This window comes from Symphalangus syndactylus, chromosome 11 (genome assembly GCF_028878055.3).
Source record: "Symphalangus syndactylus isolate Jambi chromosome 11, NHGRI_mSymSyn1-v2.1_pri, whole genome shotgun sequence".
NCBI classification, from domain to species: domain Eukaryota; kingdom Metazoa; phylum Chordata; class Mammalia; order Primates; family Hylobatidae; genus Symphalangus; species Symphalangus syndactylus.
The window spans coordinates 25,412,557-25,432,046 of NC_072433.2; the positions used below are offsets into that span (position 1 = coordinate 25,412,557).

Sequence of the window (19,490 nt, forward strand, 5' to 3'; positions counted from 1 at the left end):
AAAAATTAGCCGGGCGTGGTGGCGGGCGCCTGTAGTCCCAGCTACTCAGAGAGGCTGAGGCAGGAGAATGGCGTGAACCCGGGAGGCGGAGCTTGCAATGAGCCGAGATCGCGCCACTGAACTCCAGCCTGGGTGACGGAGCGAGACACTGTCTCAAAAAAAAAAAAAAAAAAAAAAAAAAAAAAAAAAAAAAAATGCGGAAGGAAGAAAGGCAGGGTAGGGAGGGGACAACTAACTACAAGACATTCAGGAGCGAAATGCTCTCCAACACTCCAGGGGAGGTAAACCCTTCCAAATGGGGATCCCAGAATCAGTAGCTACCTCCTGGGATGTATATAAATATGTAATGTATGTGTCTTTTTTTTAAAGTATCCTTGTTTTTTTGTGGTTTTTTGTTTTATTTTGTTTTTTAAGAGACGAGTTCTTGCTATGTTGCCCAAGCTGGTCATGAACTCCTGGGCTCAAGTGATCCTGCTGCCTTGGCCTCCCAAACTGCTGAGATTATCAGGCATGAGCCACTGAGCCTGGCCAGTGTCTTTGTTTTTAATTACACAAATACATTTAGTCCCATTATGAAAGCATTCAAACAATATATAGCGTTGGAGTCTTGAAACAACTATGATCAAGACCCAGTCCTCCCTAGCCCCGTGTCACTCTCAGAACAAGAAAGCTGTCTGTCCATAGCAACTAGCCAAAATGAGGAGCGTGTCTTCTGTACTGAGAACTCTGACCAGGCCTGGGTCCAAGAAAGCAGGAAAGCATGGAAACAATGGATATTCAGGGATTATACAGTGTTTCTTCTTCCCTCCAGTCTCATCCTTCCCAGTTTCCCTGCTTCTCTTCCTCCTGCTCACTGTCACCCTTGCCAAACAAACTCAGGGGGAATGGAGTCTCAGCTGTGAGCAGGCACTGGGCTTTGATGCTGCTGTGTCAGCAATGAACTACTTCCATGTTGACATCTTCAAAGCAAATACTTCCCATTGATGTGTATGAGCCTACACAAGAGGGAGGATCCCGAGGTCAAAGCCCACAAAGCTAAATGGGCTGACAACACTCAAGGCAAAAACATCACCCTTCTGCAGTCAAATCAAGTACTCTTATAATACTGGGCACCTGGGTTACTGTGAATCCTGCTGGTCACCTAGGCAAAGAGGAGACCCTATGTACCTACCTCAAGAACCAACATTTCTCCCCATTAGTCTCACAGGTGAGTATGAGCCCCTAAACTTACTGAGTTCAGTCAGCAGCCTATGGCCCTGCCTCACCACGTAAGATTCCAAAACCCCAGAATACATATGAACAGAGTGCACCCTTAAGACAAGAGTTTCTCAACCTCAGCACTATTGACATTTTAGGCCAAGTAAGTCTTTATTATGAGAAGCTGTTCTGTGCATGGTGGTATGTTCAGCAGCACCCCTGACCTCTACCATTAGAAGCAAAAAGCACCCCCTCCCAGGAGTTATTGCAACCAAAAGTGTCTCCAGATATTGCTAAATGTCTCCTGGAAGATAAACTCCCCTCTGGCTAAGAACCACTGTTCTAGGATAATTAGTAGGTAAAATAAAATAGCCTAAAATCTGCAAAAAGCTGCTTGGATCTCCTTGCCAGTATAACCTGGGAATGGGATGGGGTACAGCCAGAAAGCCAGGATCTGAAAGTGCAGTGCCGTCAGGGGCCAGGAAAGTAATATGAGTGAGCAAAGGCAAGAAAATCTGGGTATAATACAAGAAGTGGAGGACTACAGTGGTTTGGGGAGTCCATACTCCATTTAAAAAGAGCCACAGCCGGCCGGGCGCGGTGGCTCACGCCTGTAATCCCAGCACTTTGGGAGGCCAAGGTGGGCAGATCATGAGGTCAGGACATCGAGACCATCCTGGCTAACATGGTGAAACCCGTCTCTACTAAAAATACAAAAAATTAGCCAGGTGTGGTGGCAGGCACCTGTTGTCCCAGCTACTCAGGAGGCTGACGCAGAAGAATGACGTGAACCTGGGAGGCGGAGCTTGCAGAGAGCCAAGCTTGGGTGACAGAGCGAGACTCCGTCTCAAAAAAACAAACAAAAAAAAGAGCCATAGCCCTCCACAGCGGCTCACGCCTGTAATCCCAACACTGGGGGAGGCTGAGGCGGGAGCATCACTTGAGCCAGGAGTTTGAGACCAGCCTGGGCAACATAGGGATACTCCTTTTAAATAAACAAAAAAAAAATTTTTTTTTTTTTAAAGGAGCTACGACTGCTGAAATCCAGCTTATTTTATCGGGCAGGAATTTGGGTCCAACGATGCCCGAACTTTTGATTTTTCAAGAGAAAAGGCAAGTCCTGATTTTCAAATGTTGGCAACTAATTCAAAATTATTTACAATACCACAAACCAAACAAATCTATCTCTGGGGCCCAAGTCTGGCTCACGGGCCACCGGCTTGCAGCCTCTGCCCTAGAGTTGGTTATATACAGACTTCCTGGGCCCTCCCTTCTAGGATGGAACTTTAAGTGTCTAGAATGGCGTGGCCATAACTTGTTTAGGCAGTCTCCCAACCAACAAGCGGGACCCCTCTCATGCCTCAATTTCAAGACTAACTTAATTCTCCTATCCTACCGAAGTCTTACCCTAGATTCAGTGCAGACCTTTGGTTTTTTTCCCCCAAATAACCTCATTGGTTTCATGCAATTTATGTCTCCTGAAACCATGTTGTTCCCACTGCCGCCTCTACTCAAGGAGACTCTCTCAGCATATCCTAGCTCTGTTGAAAGCCTGATACTGCAACCTAAGTTCCAAGAAGGGAAGTAAGCTGAACCCTAAAGCCTACCCTAGTCAGAAGAGAATATGGTTTTAGGACTTGGCCATTACTATGACAAGCAAGTTCTTGCCCTCAGGCCTGGATTCTGGAAAAGCCAGTGCTTCTAGGATAGAAAGCCTGCAGGAATTCAGATCCTGAGGAATCTGGATGAAAGTACATGTTGAATGAAAGAGGCTGGCCAGCCCACACTTACAGGCTCACACCTATGATCCCAGCACTCTGGGAGGCCAAGGTGGGCAGATCACTTGAGCTCAGGAGTTCAAGACCAGTGTGGCCAATATGGTAAAACCCCATCTCTACTAAAAATATAAAAATTAGCCAGGCATGGTAGCTCGCACCTGTAACCCCAGCTACTTGGGAGGCTGAGGCAGGAGAATCACTTGAACCTGGGAGGTGGAGGTTGCAGTGAGCCAAGATTGAGCCACTGCCCTCCAGCCTGGGCAACAAAGCAAGACTCTGTCTCAAAAAATAAAAATAAAAGAGAAAATCGAGGCAGCAATTAGTTAACTCCCCAAGATCAACAGTTGGTCAATGATAAAGCTGAAAATTAAATCCAGTCTGGCATGGAGGCCTGCAATCCTAACTACTATACTATACTGCCTGGAGATTGCTTATGTATCTTCAAACCATATTTTCTAAGAGTATCTGATGAAAGAGATTAAATATGAAATTTTTTTTTTGAGACAAAGTCTCATTCTGTCACCTAGGCTGGAGTGCAGTGGCATGATCATAGCTCACTGCAACCTTGAATTTCTGGGCTCAAGGGATCCTCCCTCCTCAGGCTCCCGAGTAGCTAGGATTACAGATGCACACCACTGCCACTGCCACCATGCCTGGCTAATTATTTTTTTTTTAGAGGTGGGGGTCTTGCTTTGTTGCCCAGGCTGGTATCAAACTCCTGTGCTCAAGTGATCCTCCCTCCTCAGCCTCCCAAAGTGCTGGAATTACAAAAGGCATGAGCTACCATGCCCAGCCAATATTAATTTTTTTTTAAATTTTATAAAGCAGTATACAACCTACAAGAAAAGATGACCTCAAAAGGTATTTATGGCTGGGCATGGTGGCTCACGCCTGTAATCCCAGCACTTTGGGAGGCCAAAGCAGGCGGATCACGAGGTCACGAGATCAAGACCATCCTGACCAACATGGTGAAACCCCCGTCTCTACTAAAAATACAAAAATTAGCTGGGCATGGTGGTGCGCGCCTATATTCCCAGCTACTCGGGAGGCTGAGGCAGGAGAATCTCTTGAACCTGGGAGGCAGAGGATGCAGTGAGCCAGAGGTTGCAGTGAGCAGAGATCACGCCACTGTACTCCAGCCTAGGCGACAGAGCAAGACTCTGTCTCAAAAAAGAAAAAAATAATAATAATAATAATAGATAGGCCAGGCGTGGGGGCTCACACCTATAATCCCAGCACTTTGGGAGGCCGGGTGGGCAGATCACCTGAGGTCAGGAGTTCAAGACCAGCCTGACCAACATGGAGAAACCCTGTCGCTACTAAAAATACAAAATTAGCCAGGTGTGGTGGCACATGCCTGAAATCCCAGCTATTCGGGAGGCTGAGTCAGGAGAATCGCTTGAACCCAGGAGGCGGAGGTTGCCATGAGCCGAGATCATGCCATTGCACTCCAGCCTGGGCAGCAAGGGTGAAACTCCATCTCAAAAAAAAAATTTTTTTAATTAAAAAATAGTAACAAGAGTACTGTAGGAGGTAAAATCACGGGCGATTCTTAATTTTTTCTGTTTTTCTGTATTTTTAAAATTATCTGTAAAATCTATGTTTTACCTTTTAATTAAAAAACACTAGGCCAGGCACCGTGGCTCACACCTGTAATCCCAGCACTCTGGGAGGCTGAGGCAGGTGGATCATCTGAGGTCAGGGGTTCAAGACCAGCCTGGCTAACATGGTGAAACCCTGTTTCTACTAAAAATACAAAAAATTAGCCAGGCGTGGTGGAGCGCACCTGTAATCCCAGCTACTTGGGAGGCTGAGGCAGGAGAGTCACTTGAACCAGGAGGCAGAGGTTGCAGTGAGCCAAAATCATGCCATTGTACTCTGGCTTGGGCAACAAGAGCGAAACTCCATCTCAAGAAAAAAAAAAAAAAAAACACTAAAAAGTGTTGCTTTTGAAGAACATTTTATGAAATGGGGAAAAGCTTGTGATGTACTAAGTTTAGAAAGCAGAATATAAAATTATAAGCAAAGTATAGTGCTAAGTCTACAAAAGAAAAGAAAGTACACTATCAAACTATTAAAAGTACTCTTCTTGGCTGGGCACGGTGGCTCACGCCTGTAATCCCAGCACTTTGGGAGGCCAACGTGGGCGGATCATGAGGTCAGGACATCAAGACCATCCTGGCTAACACAGTGAAACCCCATCTCTACTAAAAAACTACAAAAAAATTAGCCGGGCGTGGTGGTGGGCGCCTGTAGTCCCAGCTACTTGGGAGGCTCAGGCAGGAGAATGGCGTGAACCTGGGAGGCAGAGCTTGCAGTGAGCCAAGATCACCCCACTGCATTCCAGCCTGGGCGACAGAGCAAGACTCCGTCTCAAAAAAATAAATAAATAATAAATAAATAAAAGTACTCTTCTCAACCAGCCTGACCAACATGGTGAAACCCCCTCTCTACTAAAAATACAAAAATTAGCTGGGTGTGGTGGCAGGCACCTGTAATCCCAGCTACTCAGGAGGCTGAGGCAAGAGAATCATTTGAACCCAGGAGGCAGAGGTTGCAGTGAGCCGAGATTGTGCCATTGTACTCCAGCCTGGGCAACAGAGCAAGACTCCATCTCAAAAAAAAAAAAAAAAAAAAAAGAAAAAAAGTACTCTTCTTTTGGTGGTAGATTTTGGATGACTTAAGAGTAATTTAATTTTCTAAATAAACATGCTTTGTGAGGTTTTTTTGTTTTGTTTTGTTTCTTTTGGAGACAGGGTCTTGCTCTGTCACCCAGGCTGGAGTGCAGTGGCGTGATCATAGCTCACTGTAGCCTTGACCTCCCGGGCTCAAGAGATCCTCCCATCTCAGCCTCCTGAATTGCTGGGACCACAGGCACACACCAACATGCCCAGCTAATTTGATTTTTTGTAGAGACAGGGTCTCACCATGTTGATGTTTCCCAGATTGGTCTCAAATTCCTGAGCTCAAGCAATCCTCCTACCTCAGCGTCCCAAAGTGCTGGGATTACTGGCGTGAGCCACCATGCCTGGCCTAATAAACATATTTTATAATCAGAAAATTATTCCCTTTTTTAGAAAGCTCAGTCAGACCAGAGTCTCCCTAGCCAAAGCCTATCAGACATATAGCTGAGCAGCTGCCTTCCCTAATCCTAAGGGTATGTGTTTCCCCCTCACTATCCCAAGGAATATGGAGGGTTTTCCCTTTAATTTGTCTTTAACAAATTCCATAAAGTCAAGAGGCATGGGTATTCTACAGTCCTTTATTGCTAACTCCAAGGTACTCTCAGGCTATTTTTAACACTGGATAAACTGCATATACTGCCAATGCTTTTGCAAGCAGAGATGTGGAAAGAACAGAATATTATTAAGTACCTCTGGCAGTACAGTGCTAAGGAACATAGAATTCTGGGCCTTTCTCACTTAAAACACTAGTTCTGCAAGGCTGGGTAAATTCACTGCAATCTTTTCTCCTTACTACCCCGTAAGGGAAGAAGGAAAATAAAGAGGGATCGACTGGGATCTCTCAGATTCTATCTGCAGAAACTCAAATGTGGCCGCAGACAGAGCTTGTTTACAAAGTCAGTGTAAAGAAGTCTGATACACTAGGAAGAAAAGGCGTTTTGTTGTCGTACCTGCTGCTCAGAGCAAGCCACAAAGAGCAGCAACGGCAGACAGGAAAGGGTCCTGTGGGCCTGAGGTTTAACACCGTAGGACTCCCACAGTCTAGTGAAGCCTATTTTCTCACTGATGACTTTAACTGGTTTAAGATAAAAATCTGGGAAATGAAAGAACTCTTTATTTTTTTTCCTTTAGCAACAGAATAAAGGCCTCAACACTGGTGGGGTTTTTTTCTGGGCTTACAACTAGCGATGTTGACTTCAATCAAAACAGCTGTCAAGACAAATAAAAGACATGCCCCAACCTGTCACACAGACCACAAAATAGAACAAGGGCAGCCAAGAGAGGAGGAATATGAGGCACCAAAGCCATGAACAGATTCAAACTTCTCCCATCCCCATCCTTTATGCTTACTTATCTCTCAGGACCAAATGACTGGTAAAATTACTTCCTCAAAAGGTAAGAAGCCTCCCTCCCCTCCAAAATGCAAAATATGCTATTCAAATATAAAGTATCTTTTTTTTTTTTTTGGAGACAGAGTTTTGCTCGTTAACCAGGCTGGAGTACAATGGCGCGATCTCTGCTCACCACAACCTCCGCCTCCCAGGTTCAAGCAATTCTCCTGCCTCAGCCTCCTGAGTAGCTGGGATTACAGGCATGCGCCACCATGCCCAGCTAATTTTGTATTTTTAGTAGAGACGGGGTTTCTCCATGTTGGTCAGGCTGGTCTCGATCTCCCAACCTCAGGTGATCCGCCCGCCTCAGCCTCCCAAAGTGCTGGGATTATAGGCATGAGCCACCGCGCCTGGCCTAAAGTACCATTATTATAGTACCCCCCACCCCCCAACATCCTCCCAATCTCAGCCCCCACTTACATATGCAAGCAGCAGCGAGGAGACGGCAGGCCAGGTATGGGGGATCACAGCTGGGGAAGGATGGCTGGATGATGTAGTTGGCGAAGGTGATGGCGATGATGGCCTGACTGGTGGGCTCAACAACTAGCAGTGAGACCCACAGGCGGATGAAGGCAATGAAGCCCCCAAAGGCTTCTAGAATGTAAGCGTAGCTGGCTCCCGACTTGGTGATGGTAGTCCCCAGCTCTGCATAACAAAGGGCACCCACAACAGAGAAGAGCCCACCAATGGCCCACACAATCAGCGACATCCCATAGGAGGCAGTGTGTACCAGCACACCCTTGGGTGAGACAAAGATCCCTGAGCCGATCATGTTGCCCACCACCAGGCTGACCCCATTCAGCAGGGAGATCTCCTTCTTCAGCTGCATAGTTTCAGAAGAGCTTTGAGGTGGCGAGCTGACATCTTCTTCCACCTGGGACTGGCTGGTGTTAGGGACAAGATGGTAGGTGGGTGTGGGCCTCCCAGGCTCCCTGGCTTCCATGACAAACAGTTCCTGCACACCTGTGTTTACTGTGGCCTGGCAAAGAATACAAGTATGCAAGTATGTCAGTCTAGGGCAGGAGCTAGTGAGGCTCTATTTAGACCAGATTTCCCTGCCCACTTCCTATTTAGGGACAGCATGCCATGCACACAGCCCTAACTACAATAGGCCTGTCTCAGTTCCCACCATAGGACACAGGGAAATAGAAGTGGGTAGACCTTCACTGCTCCCAAGAAAGACGCCATGAGAGCTCAGGCATGATATGATGACGACTTCCAATGACAAATACCTGTCTTGCAGCCCAGAGTAGGCTGGCATTAAATTTGTCCAACGATTGGATTCTCCCTGAGTTATAGATTTCTGCTCTGTTCTCACCAGCTTAAAACCCAAAAACCTGTCCTGCAGAGAAGACCAGAGTCTCTGTACCTGGTACACAGTCATCACCAGCCTGAAAGGCTTCTCACTGTCCATATCTAGGTAATCCTGCCTACTCACCTCTACCCAAACATAAACTGGGACTTCTGCAATATCCAGCGAGACATGGAGACGTCTGCAGCTATTCTCAGGCCAGTACAGAACATGAGGAGGTGATGGGAGGGGCGAGAAAGATGCTAAGACAGGGGCATATCATCATTGTAGTGACTAAACCAAGGGGAAGTCCCTCATGAAAATACACGCCTGGTAGGGCGCAGTGGCTCCCACCTGTAATCCCAGCACGTTGGGAGGCCGAGGTAGGCGGATCACAAGGTCAGGAGATCGAGACCATCCTAGCCAAAATGGTGAAACCCCATCTCTACTAAAAATACAAAAATTAGCTGGGCATGGTGACACATACCTGTAATCCCCACTCAGGAGGCTGAGGCAGGAGAATCGCTTGAACCAGGGAGTCAGAGGTTGCAGTGAGCCAAGATCACGCCACTGCACTACAGCCTGGCAACAGAGCGAGACTCGGTCTCAAAAAAAAAAAAAAAAAAATACATGCCTGTGTATCACTGTGTCTGCAACACCTACCTTACTTTCCCATGTTGCTGCTTGCCCATTCAACATCTTTCTTTTTCCAAAGTACCCAAAAGAGAAGGGTTACGTAATAAGACAGGGTGGAAAAAGGACATCCAGGGGCATCCCGACCCAGGGCTAATTTGCCATTGGTGTATTTGCTTTCTTCCCCAGCATGCCCTCATGTTGGATTCCACATTAACCTACCTATGAAGGACCCAGAATCTATCAAAGGAAAATAAGCACCTTCCTGACCCTGTACCCAGCGTGATCTTCTCCCTCCCTCAACTCCTGTGCCAGTCACACTTCCGATCCCTTGATCCCATCTCATCTTCAGAAGAAATCTGGTGGGCCATTTGATTCCCACCCACGAGTTAGTCCTTTAAGGTCACAGAGATAACCTCTAAGAATCAGCAATAGGAACAGGATCGGCAAGCACATCATCTTTCCAGAAGTCTCTTATCTGTTCAACAAATGTGTATGTGATGTGCCCGAACCTGGCCTCATGGAGCTCAGAGCAAGGAAACCACAGAGAGTCAAGAGTGAGTAGTTCTTAGGGAAAATGCTGATCTCCACAGTCCCCACCCAAAACTCCTGCTTTCCCTGTCCCAAACCCCTTCAAGTCCGGACCTGAGCCCAAGTCAAAAAGCTCCTCCCAGGCCCTAGTCAAACCTTCCCCCAGTCCCAGGAGTGGAGGCAGCCTACCTCTGCTTCAGTGAGGCTGAGCTTTAAGGCAGCACCACTTTTGCTCTCACTCTGGCACCAAGCCATGCAGGATTCCTACGCAGGCACCTGGAAACATATTTGTTTTCACGTGCCTGTCAGGTGAGCCCAGGCATCCATTAGAACAAAACCAGTATACAGCTGGGGAGCCTATAGTCTCACATAAGAGTCAGGTGCAAAGAGACCTAGAATGCCTTTTCTGTCCAAGTCAACATGGAGACAAGCAGAGAAATCTGACCCCAGTGACCAATACAGCTCCCTCTATTCCATTAGACTCTAGCTGGGAGGAGGGATTGGGGTTACTAGGTATTCCCTTTGTATTCATAAAACCTGGCACTGGTGTCGCTGATATGGCTTTATCAGGTTTGTCAAATACACTGGTGAAACTACCCAGTGGCCTTATTTAGAGAGGTGGGGCACAGTCACAGCCCCACAAGACCTCATGCCTAGGATTTCAGTCACAGCACCTGAATGAAAGACAAGGTTCCTGCTGGAAGGTTAAGGACTCCTTCAGCCACGGAGAGTAGCAGAATCACACACAACTGAAGTCAGATAAGACTTCTTTCTCTTTCAATCTCTCTCTCTCTTTTTTATTCAAGAGACAGGGTCTCACTTTGTCACCCAGGCTGGAGTGCAATCTTGCAATCACAGCTCACTGCAGCCTCCAACTCCTAGGCTCAAGCAGTCCTCTATCTCGGCCTCATGAGGAGCTAGGACTACAGGTGCTCGCCACCATGGCCAGCTATTTATTTATGTATTTATTTATTTATTAAATTTGTTTGTAGAGGCAGTGTTTCACTATGTTGCCCAGGCTGGTCTTGAACTCCTGGCCTCAATTGATCCTCCTACCTTGGCCTCCTGAAGTGCTGAAATTACAGGTGTGAGCCACCATGCCAGGCTTCTTTATCTTCATTCAGTAACAAAATGCATGCTGGGCGCAGTGGCTCACGCCTGTAATCCCAGCACTTTCGGAGGCTGAGGCGGGCAGATCACAAGGCCAAGAGATTGAGACCATCCTGGCCAACATGGTGAAACCCCATCTCTAATAAAAATACAAAAAAACTTAGCTGGGCGTGGTGGCATGCACTTGTAGTCTCAGCTACTCAGGAGGCTGAGGCAGGAGAATCACCTGAACCTGGGAGGCGGAGGTTGCAGTGAGCCAAGATAGCGCCACTGCACTCCAGTCTGGTGACAGAGCAAGACTCTGTCTCAAAAAAAAGAAAAGAAAAGAAAAATGCAATTGTTATCAAGAGTCTGTCCTTGGCAAAAGTAATTAAAGTTCCTACCTCTTTGCTAAACACCCAAGAGCAAAATTGTGATGTAACCCTAGCAGCTCCCAAGAGCACATGACTAAGTCCCAGGCTTGGCTTGGCACATGACTAACCCTAAGGCCATCCCTTACCTTCTCTCCATATCTAAACTTCACTTTGGCAGGGCACAGTGGTGCACACCTGTAATCCCAGCACTTTGGGAGGCCAAAGCAGGTGGATCACTTGAGCCCAGGAGACCAGCCTGGGCAATGGCAAAACCCTGTCTACACCAAAAAACTGCAAAAGTTAGCTGCGCATGGTGGCACACACCTGTAGTCTTAGTTACTCAGGAGGCTGAAGTGGGAGGATCACCTGAGCCCAAGAAGGTTGAGGCTGCAGTGAGCCATGATCACACCATTGCACTCCCACCTGGGTGACAGAGACCCTGTCTCAAAAAACAAACAACAAAAAGTACAAATAAAATGGGACCAGACATGATGATTCACGCCTATAATCCTAGTACTTTGGGAAACCAAGGCCAGAGGATCGCCTGAAGCCAGGAGTTCAGGAGTAGCCTGGGCAACATAGAGAGGCTCTGTCTCTACAAAAAAATGAAATAAGAAAAAACTAGGCCAGGCACAGTGGTCCACACCTGTAATCCAGCACTTTGGGAGGCTGAGGCAAGAGGATTGCTTGAGCCCAGGAGTCCGAGACCAGCCTGGACAATACGGCAAGACCCCATCTCTACAAAAAATACAAAAATTAGCCGGGCACGGTGGCACATGCCAGTTACTTGGGAGGCCAAGGTAGGAGTATCTCTTGAGCCAAGGAGGTCAGGGCTGCGGTGAGCCATTATCATGCCACTGCATTCCAGCCTGGGCAACAGAGCAAGACTCTGTTTCAAAAAAAAAAAAAAAAAATCTAATGTAAAATGGAAAGTCCTCAACTTCCAGCTTCCATTCAGGATAGATAGCACATTCCCACTCCAGTGACAAACAACAATTTTTCTTGGAGCCGTCAGAAAGCTGAAGTTACAGGGCAACCAACTAGATTGAAACTGGTGGAAAGATGGCCACCTCCAAGGAGATAGAGAGATACAGGGTCTGGTTCACCTGTGGCAGTGGGAGAAAGATGAGACCACCATTTAGGTGAGTCAGAAGAATTCAAGTAAATTTTTTTTTTAATTACCAAATGTCAAGTGTGGGTTAGTCAGAGCCACAGACACTCAGGTTTTTTCCATAGACCTCAGTGGTTACTCAAAAGAAATATTGGGCAAGTAACCTGAGAAAACTCTCTTGGTAGTGCTGGCTTATGGGAGGGAAAATACAAAGGCCAACCTATACCCTTCTCCTCTAAATAATAAAAACCATAAACCCCTGGGAAAGGGCAGCAAACTCTGTCACTCCTGAGGCAGCTGGGGCAGGATAAAAGAAAAAAAAAACTCTATGCCTAGAGGAGGGGTAGGAAATTCTGGGCAAGACCACTGGAGGTGTCTTTCTCCTGGGAAAAGGGGAGGAGCACCCAGAAAGATCCACTCCCAAGACCCAGGGAAACCAACAGGGCCTGCCTAAGACTGAGGCTGAACCAGAACAACAGAGAAATCCCTACTCCCTACCACCAGGTTAGCAAGCATCCAGGAACAAGCAACAGTAGTCTACCACTGAGACTGTGCACTGAGGCATAGGTGCACAGAGAAATCCTAAAGCTGAGGGTGGCTGGACGCAGTGGCTTACACCTGTAATCTCAGCTACTCTGGAGGCTAAGGCTGGAGGAACTTGAGGCCAAGAGTTCGAGACCAGCCTGGGCAACATAGCAAGACCCCCATCTCTACAAAAAAAATTAAAAAGTAGCCAGGCATGATGGCATACACCTATAGCCCCACCTATTTACTCAGAAAGCTAAGAGGTAAGTTTGAGCTCAGGAGTTGGGAGGCTGCAGTGAACCATGATGGCACCACTGGCATTCCAGCTTTAGTGACACAGTGAGATGACCGAGTGAGACCTTTTTTCTTTCTTTTTTTTTTTTTGAGACAGAGTCTTGCTTTGTCATGCAGGCTGGAGTGCAGTGGTACAATCTTGGCTCACTGTAACCTCCGCCTCCTGGGTTCGAGGGATTCTCCTGCCTCAGCCTCCTGAGTAGCTGGGACTACAGGTGTGCACTACCAAGCAAGCTAATAAGCTGAGGGTATGGATGGAGGATAACCACTGAGAAAAAGCCTCCCTCCAGAAAATCAACCGTAAGCTGGCAAGGCAACATGAGAAGAATTTGAAGCCATTGGTGCACCTAACGTAACCATAGCAACAATAACACCCAAACACAACTGTCTCCTGACTAGGAGTTCAAACTCCCATACAAACAGTCTAGCAAAGAAGAGCTGTACCCAGTTCCCCAAATAAATACTATATACCTCAGTCTCTACTGTTCCACATACCGTATCTGGCAATCAGTAACAAGTTACAAGCAACATAAAAAAAGCAAGAAAAACAACCCACTATCAAGAGGTAAAGTAATCAACAGGACCATACTGAGAGATGACCCAGATAATGGAAACATCAAACAAGGAATTTAAAATAATTGTGTTTGATACATTTAAGGCTCTACTGAAAACGTTGAACAGCATGCGGAAACAAATGTAGAACTTTAGCAGTGAGATGAAAACCAAAAGGGTCAAAATGGAAAAAGTGAAAAAATAGAACATCAAGCTGTGGGGCAATATCAAATAGCCTAGGTAAATATTTTTTAAATATGTATTTTTGCTCTTTTTTTTTTTAGACGGAGTTTCGTTCATTGCCCACGCTGGAGTGCAGTGGCTCGATCTCGGCTCACCGCAACCTCTGCCTCCCAAGTTCAAACAATTCTCCTGCCTCAGCCTCGTGAGTAGCTGGGATTACAGGCACATGCCCCCACACCCAGCTAATTTTTTTTTTTTTTTTTTTTTTTTTGAGACAGAGTCTCGCTCTGTCGCCCAGGCTGGAGTGCAGTGGCGCGATCTCGGCTCACTGCAAGCTCCGCCTCCCGGGTTCACGCCATTCTCCTGCCTCAGCCTCTCCGAGTAGCTGGGACTACAGGCGCCCGCCACCACGCCCGGCTAATTTTTTTTTTGTATTTTTAGTAGAGATGGGGTTTCACCATGGTCTCGATCTCCTGACCTCATGATCCGCCCGCCTCGGCCTCCCAAAGTGCTGGGATTACAAGCGTGAGCCACCGCGCCCGGCCCCCAGCTAATTTTTTTATTTTTAGTAGAGACGGGGTTCACCATGTTGGCCAGGATGGTCTGGATCTCTTGACCTCGTGATCTGCCTGTCTGGGCCTCCCAAAGTGCTGGGATTACAGGTGTGAGCCACGACACCCAGCCCCGGCTAATTTTCATTTTTAGTAGAGACGGGGTTTCTCCATGTTGGTGAGGCTGGTCTTGAACTCCCAACCTCAGGTAATCCGCCCACCTCGGCCTCCCAAAGTGCTGGGATTACAGGCGTGAGCCAGCGCGCCCAACCACATTTTTGCTTATTTTTAGTAACTTTAGAATATAACTGACAACCCAAAACAAAAATAGTAGTAATGTATTATGGGATTATAGCATATTTAAACGTAAAAATGTCAAGCCGGGCACGGTGGCCCACACCTATAATCCCTGCACTTTGGGAGGCTGAGGCAGGGGGAATCACTTGAGCACAGGAGTTTGAGACCAGCCTCGGCAACACAGCAAGACCCTGTCTCTACAAAAAATATACAAATTAGCCAGGCATAGTGACGCACACCTGTAGTCCCAGCTACTCAGGAGGCTAAGACAGGATGATCCCTTGAACCTGGGAGTCAGAGGTTGCAGTGAGCTGAGAGATCGCACCACTGCACTCCAGCCTGGGCACTTCAGTGAGACCTGGTCTCCAAAAAAACAAGTAAAATGTCTGGCCAGTCAGTGGGAAGCCAAGAAGGGAGGGAGGATCACTTGAGGCCGAGTTCAAGACCAACCTGGGCAACATAGGGAGACCTCTGTCTCTACAAAAGGAAGGAAAGAAAGAAGGAGGGAGGGAGGGAAGGAAAGAAGGAAGGAAGAGGGAAGGAGGGAAGGAGGGAGGGAGGAAGGAAGGTAGGTGAACTGGCTGTATTAACATCAGACATTTTCTGTCACAGTACTTATTCTTCAGGTAACAACTGATAAAGAATAAATAATGGCAAAAAGCTACTAAGACTTGGTTTTGAAGGAATTTGCATTTAATTAATCACAACAGTAGCTACATACATTCCAAAAACAGCAGTGCGTACCTGTGTGAGACGTGTTGTCTATCCTGTCCTCAGGGTAGATCTGCAGACCCTCTGCAACAATGGAATGAAAATCGTTGATTCAAGAGGTCAATAATTAAGACATTACCTCCAGCTAGGCATTATGAGAGGGTCATCAAAATTCTACCAGATCACCCTCCTGAATTGGCTATCCTTTTCCCTCAATTTTTATCCAATTCATAAGAGAAATTGCTACTTCCAATTAGTTACAGTTGCCACGAAAAAAAAAAGAGAGAAATTGGTATGTGAGGATCACACACAATATCAATCTCTGTCAGCCTGGGTAACATGGCAAAACCTCATCTCTACCAAAAAAATACAAAAAATTAGGCTGGGTGCAGTGGCTCAAGCCTGTAATCCCAGCACTTTGAGAGGCCAAGGTAAGAAGATGGCTTGAGGCCAGGAGTTCGAGACCAACCTGGGCAACATGGCAAAAACAAAAAAAAAATTTTTTTTTTTTTTTTTTTTGGGACAGAGTTCCGCTCTTGTTGCCCAGGCTGGAGTGCAATGATGCGATCTTGGCTCACTGCCACCTCCGCCTCCTGGGTTCAAGCGATTCTCCTGCCTTAGCTTTCCGAGTAGCTGGGATTACAGGCATGCGCCACCACGCCCGGCTAATTTTTTGTGTTTAGTAGAGATGGGGTTTCACCATGTTGGTCAGGCTGGTCTCGGACTCCTGGGACCTCAGGTGGTCCACTTGCCTCAGCCTCCCAAAGTGCTGGGATTACAGGCGTGAGCCACCGCACCCAGCCAACAAAAAAATTTTTAAAAATTTTAAATTCCTGCAGTCTCCTGCAGCAGGTAATAAAGGAATTTAACAGAATACTAAAATTTCCCCATGAAAATTTAACCACGAAACTGCCACAAGCAATTTTTGGAATAAATGAATTTATCACAATTCAATTACATCAGAAAACGGGATGAAAGAGGGGAAAAGCTCAATTACAAAGGAAGTTTTACAAAGTGGATTTGAAACCAAAATTTTTGTAATGACTAAAGAAAAAAATGCTGTTGAGAATGTTTGGAAAAACTCAAAACCATTTTTACTGGGTACTCTCACACCACAACAATCAACACAGAAGAGTTCCGTGACCAAATGCCAGCGGGGAGGGTTCCCTACTAACAAGCAATCATTTCTCCCCAGGGACACCAGCTGAGAGTCCTCCAGTTCAATCCCAACACTATCTACCTGGAGACAGCATCAGATCCCACAGCGGAAGGGCCCAGTCCCACAAGACTGCCCCTCCCCCACAGGATACCTGGCACAAATCCAGGCCTCCTGAACTTCTGACCGAACTGTTTCAAGTTGGGGCTCCCAAGACTCCTCTTTCGGTTCAATTAATTTGCTAGAGCAGCTCACAGAACTCAGAGAAACACTTACTTACGTTTACTGGTATATTATAAAGGGTATTACAAAGGATACAGATGAAGAGGTTTGCAGAGCCACATATGGGGGAAGGGTCACAGACTTTCCTTGTCCTCCCAAGGAGAAGTACCATCCAGGAACCTCCACGTGTCCAGCTATCCGGAAGCTCCCCAAACCCCCGGCCTCTTGGGTTTTTATGGAGGCTTCATTACATAGGCATGAGTGATTAAGCCACTGGCCATTGGTGATCAAGTTAACCTCACCCTCCTCCTTTCTCCCCTCCCCGGAGGTTGGGGGTAGGGCTCAAAGTCCCAACCCTCTAATCCTGACTTGGTCTTTCCAGTGACCAGCCCCCATCCTGAAGCTTTCTAGGGGCTGCCATACACCAATCATCAGCATACAAAAAGACATTACTTTGATCTTTCTAAGTATTTTAGGAGTTGTATGCTAGGAAACGGGCTGAAGACCAAAAAATATTTTGCTATATTACAGAGAAATACATCAAAATATTTTTATTCCCCCCTCTGGTTGAATCAAAATCTTAACTATAGTGAAAACACAGAAGACTTTTCTTATAAAACTCTCTGAGTTATGGCCGGGCGCGGTGTCTCACACCTGTAATCCCAGCACTTTGGGAGGCTGAGGCGGGTGGATCGCCTGAGGTCAGGAGTTCGGGACCAGCCTGGCCAACATAGTGAAACCCCGTCTCTGCTAAAAATACAAAAAATTGTCCGGGCATGGTGGTGGGCACCTGTAATCCCAGCTACTCGGGTGGCTGAGGCATGAGAATCACTTGAACCCGGGAGTTGGAGGTTACAGTGAGCCGAGATCGCACCATTGCACACCAGCCTGGGCAATGAGAGCGAAACTCCATCTCAAAAAAAAAAAAAAAAAAATCCACCACAATTGGGAGGCCGAGACGGGCAGATTGCCTAGCTGAGGAGTTCGTGACCAGCCTGGCCAACATGGTAAAGCCCCATCTCTACTAAAAATACAATTAGCTGGGCATGGTGGCGGGTGCCTGTAATCCCAGCTACTTGGGAGGCTGAAGCAGGAGAATCGCTTGAACCCGGGAGGCAGAGGTTGCAGTGAGCAGAGATCACGCCACGACACCCCAGCCTGGGTGACGGAGTGAGACTCTGTCTCCAAAAAAAAAAAGAAAAAACCCACCACAATTACTCTTTAGAAAGAGTTGTAATATAAATAAATGTATAATTTATTTTTATAATAAATTAGTGTTATTTAACATGTAATACTAAAGAGTTGTTAATTATGTGTAAGCCATTCTCTTTACTAGTATTGTATTCACACTGTATACAAGTAAGTAAAAACTCTTTGTAAATCACACAAACAAAAGACAGTGCAACAATATTCACCTGTCAAGAAATACGCGAACATCACACTTTCATAAGCCACCTCCTCATAAAATGGGTCCAGTACTGAGAAGGAAATGAAGTCCCCTGCAGCAAGGCCTAATTCCACTTGTCTGCCTCGGCCACATAAACTCTGCAACAAAGAGTGGGAGGGAACTGATGAAAAAATGAACCCTTTTAACCTGAGAAAGCTGATTTAAAAATATATGTATATATGTGTGTGTGTGTGTGTGTGTAATTTTTTTTTAATTAACCAAGAAAGCAGCAGAATGATATTTCCTTGTAAAATCTAAATTTTACATGCCCGACAGGGGCAGTCCTAATTACTGGCAGGTTCCATGACACCCACAGGGTGGGTATAACTGAAGCAGCCAGCCCAAACCTGTCAGAGAACTGGCCTTGTCACATTAAATCATGCATGTCTAGGCAGCTCTGGGGCCCCAGGTCCCGTGGGCACCGTTTACATAACTTTTTTTCTTTTTTTTGTAGACAAAGTCCCGCTCTGTCGCCCAAGCTAGAGTGCAATGGCGCAATCTTGGCTCACTGCAACCTCCGCCTCCCGGGCTCAAGCCATTCTCCTGCCTCAGCCTCCCAAGTAGGTGGGACTACAGGTGTCCACCACCACACCTGGCTCATTTTTTGTATTTTTAGTAGAGACGGGATTTCACCATGTTAGCCAGGATGCTCTCGATCTCCTGACCTCGTGATCCGCCTGCCTCGGCCTCCCAAAGTGCTGGGATTACAGGCCTGAGCCACCGCGCCCGGCCCGCATAACTTTTTTAGAAACTAATATACATCCAACAGATTACAGCAGGAAGCACAAAGGTCAGGAAATTTCTTCCACTAAGAAGTTCCAGGGAGATGGGGATCATAAAACCGTACATGCAATAAAAATACATCCATGGCCAAATAGGGAAGGAGGACAAGGAGAGGAAGAGAGGAGAAAATCAGGGTGGTGGTTTTCCACACACTTGCCAGGAAAATAAATCAGGCTGGTGGTTTTCCACACACTTGCCAGGAAAATAAACTCCAGTGTAACGACCTGAATGATGATCTGAGATCAAAGTTGGGAAGCAAAAGCCATCTGCGCAGCACACATGGGACCTGAATAATGCAGGCAGCCTGGGCAGGTCCCCAAAGGGCCTCACCGCCACCAAAAAGAGGTGGAACTGATATAAGGAAGCACTCACAGCCTTTCAAGTCTGCTCCTCCCAGATCTGAAATCTGGGAGCAGCTCTGAGAGATAAGCTCTGGATGGCTGGACACTGAACTGCCGCCCTGTGAGATGAGCTGGTCCTGGCATTTTCCCCTATCAAGGGCAGAGACTGAATTCTTTTTAACTGTGTCACCAAGCCCAGGGCATACAAGAGGTACTCAAAAACGTGTTCGCCGACACCCTGATTCCTATTTATACTGACCATTACACAACATGTTTGCTTAGAGCCCAGCGAAGAATTTTCAGAATGTTTCACGTCTATCTCCCCACATTCAGGAGAGATAGTCACACA

General features: G+C 46.8%; 1 protein-coding gene across 6 annotated transcripts in view; it reads right to left on the reverse strand.

Moving 5' to 3' along the window:
- The window catches only part of SLC7A6 (solute carrier family 7 member 6), a 40,545-nt gene that overhangs the window by 20,001 nt on the left and 1,054 nt on the right, over positions 1-19,490 (reverse strand). For 2 of the 6 annotated variants that reach the window (XR_010114152.1, XM_063611652.1), the window contains exons 1-3: positions 15,226-15,279; positions 9,695-9,781; positions 7,471-8,029 (exon numbers count right to left, since the gene is read on the reverse strand). Coding sequence is in view for 5 of the 6 variants with exons in the window: in XM_063611652.1 (XP_063467722.1) it covers positions 7,471-8,029; positions 9,695-9,760 (625 nt within the window). In the remaining variant the exon portion in view is untranslated. Of the gene's footprint in view, positions 1-7,470; positions 8,030-8,828; positions 8,937-9,694; positions 9,782-15,225; positions 15,280-17,985; positions 18,116-19,490 lie in introns of those variants that run through there. The other 4 variants (XM_055299244.2, XM_055299246.2, XM_055299247.2 and 1 more) reach the window with 4 other exon arrangements.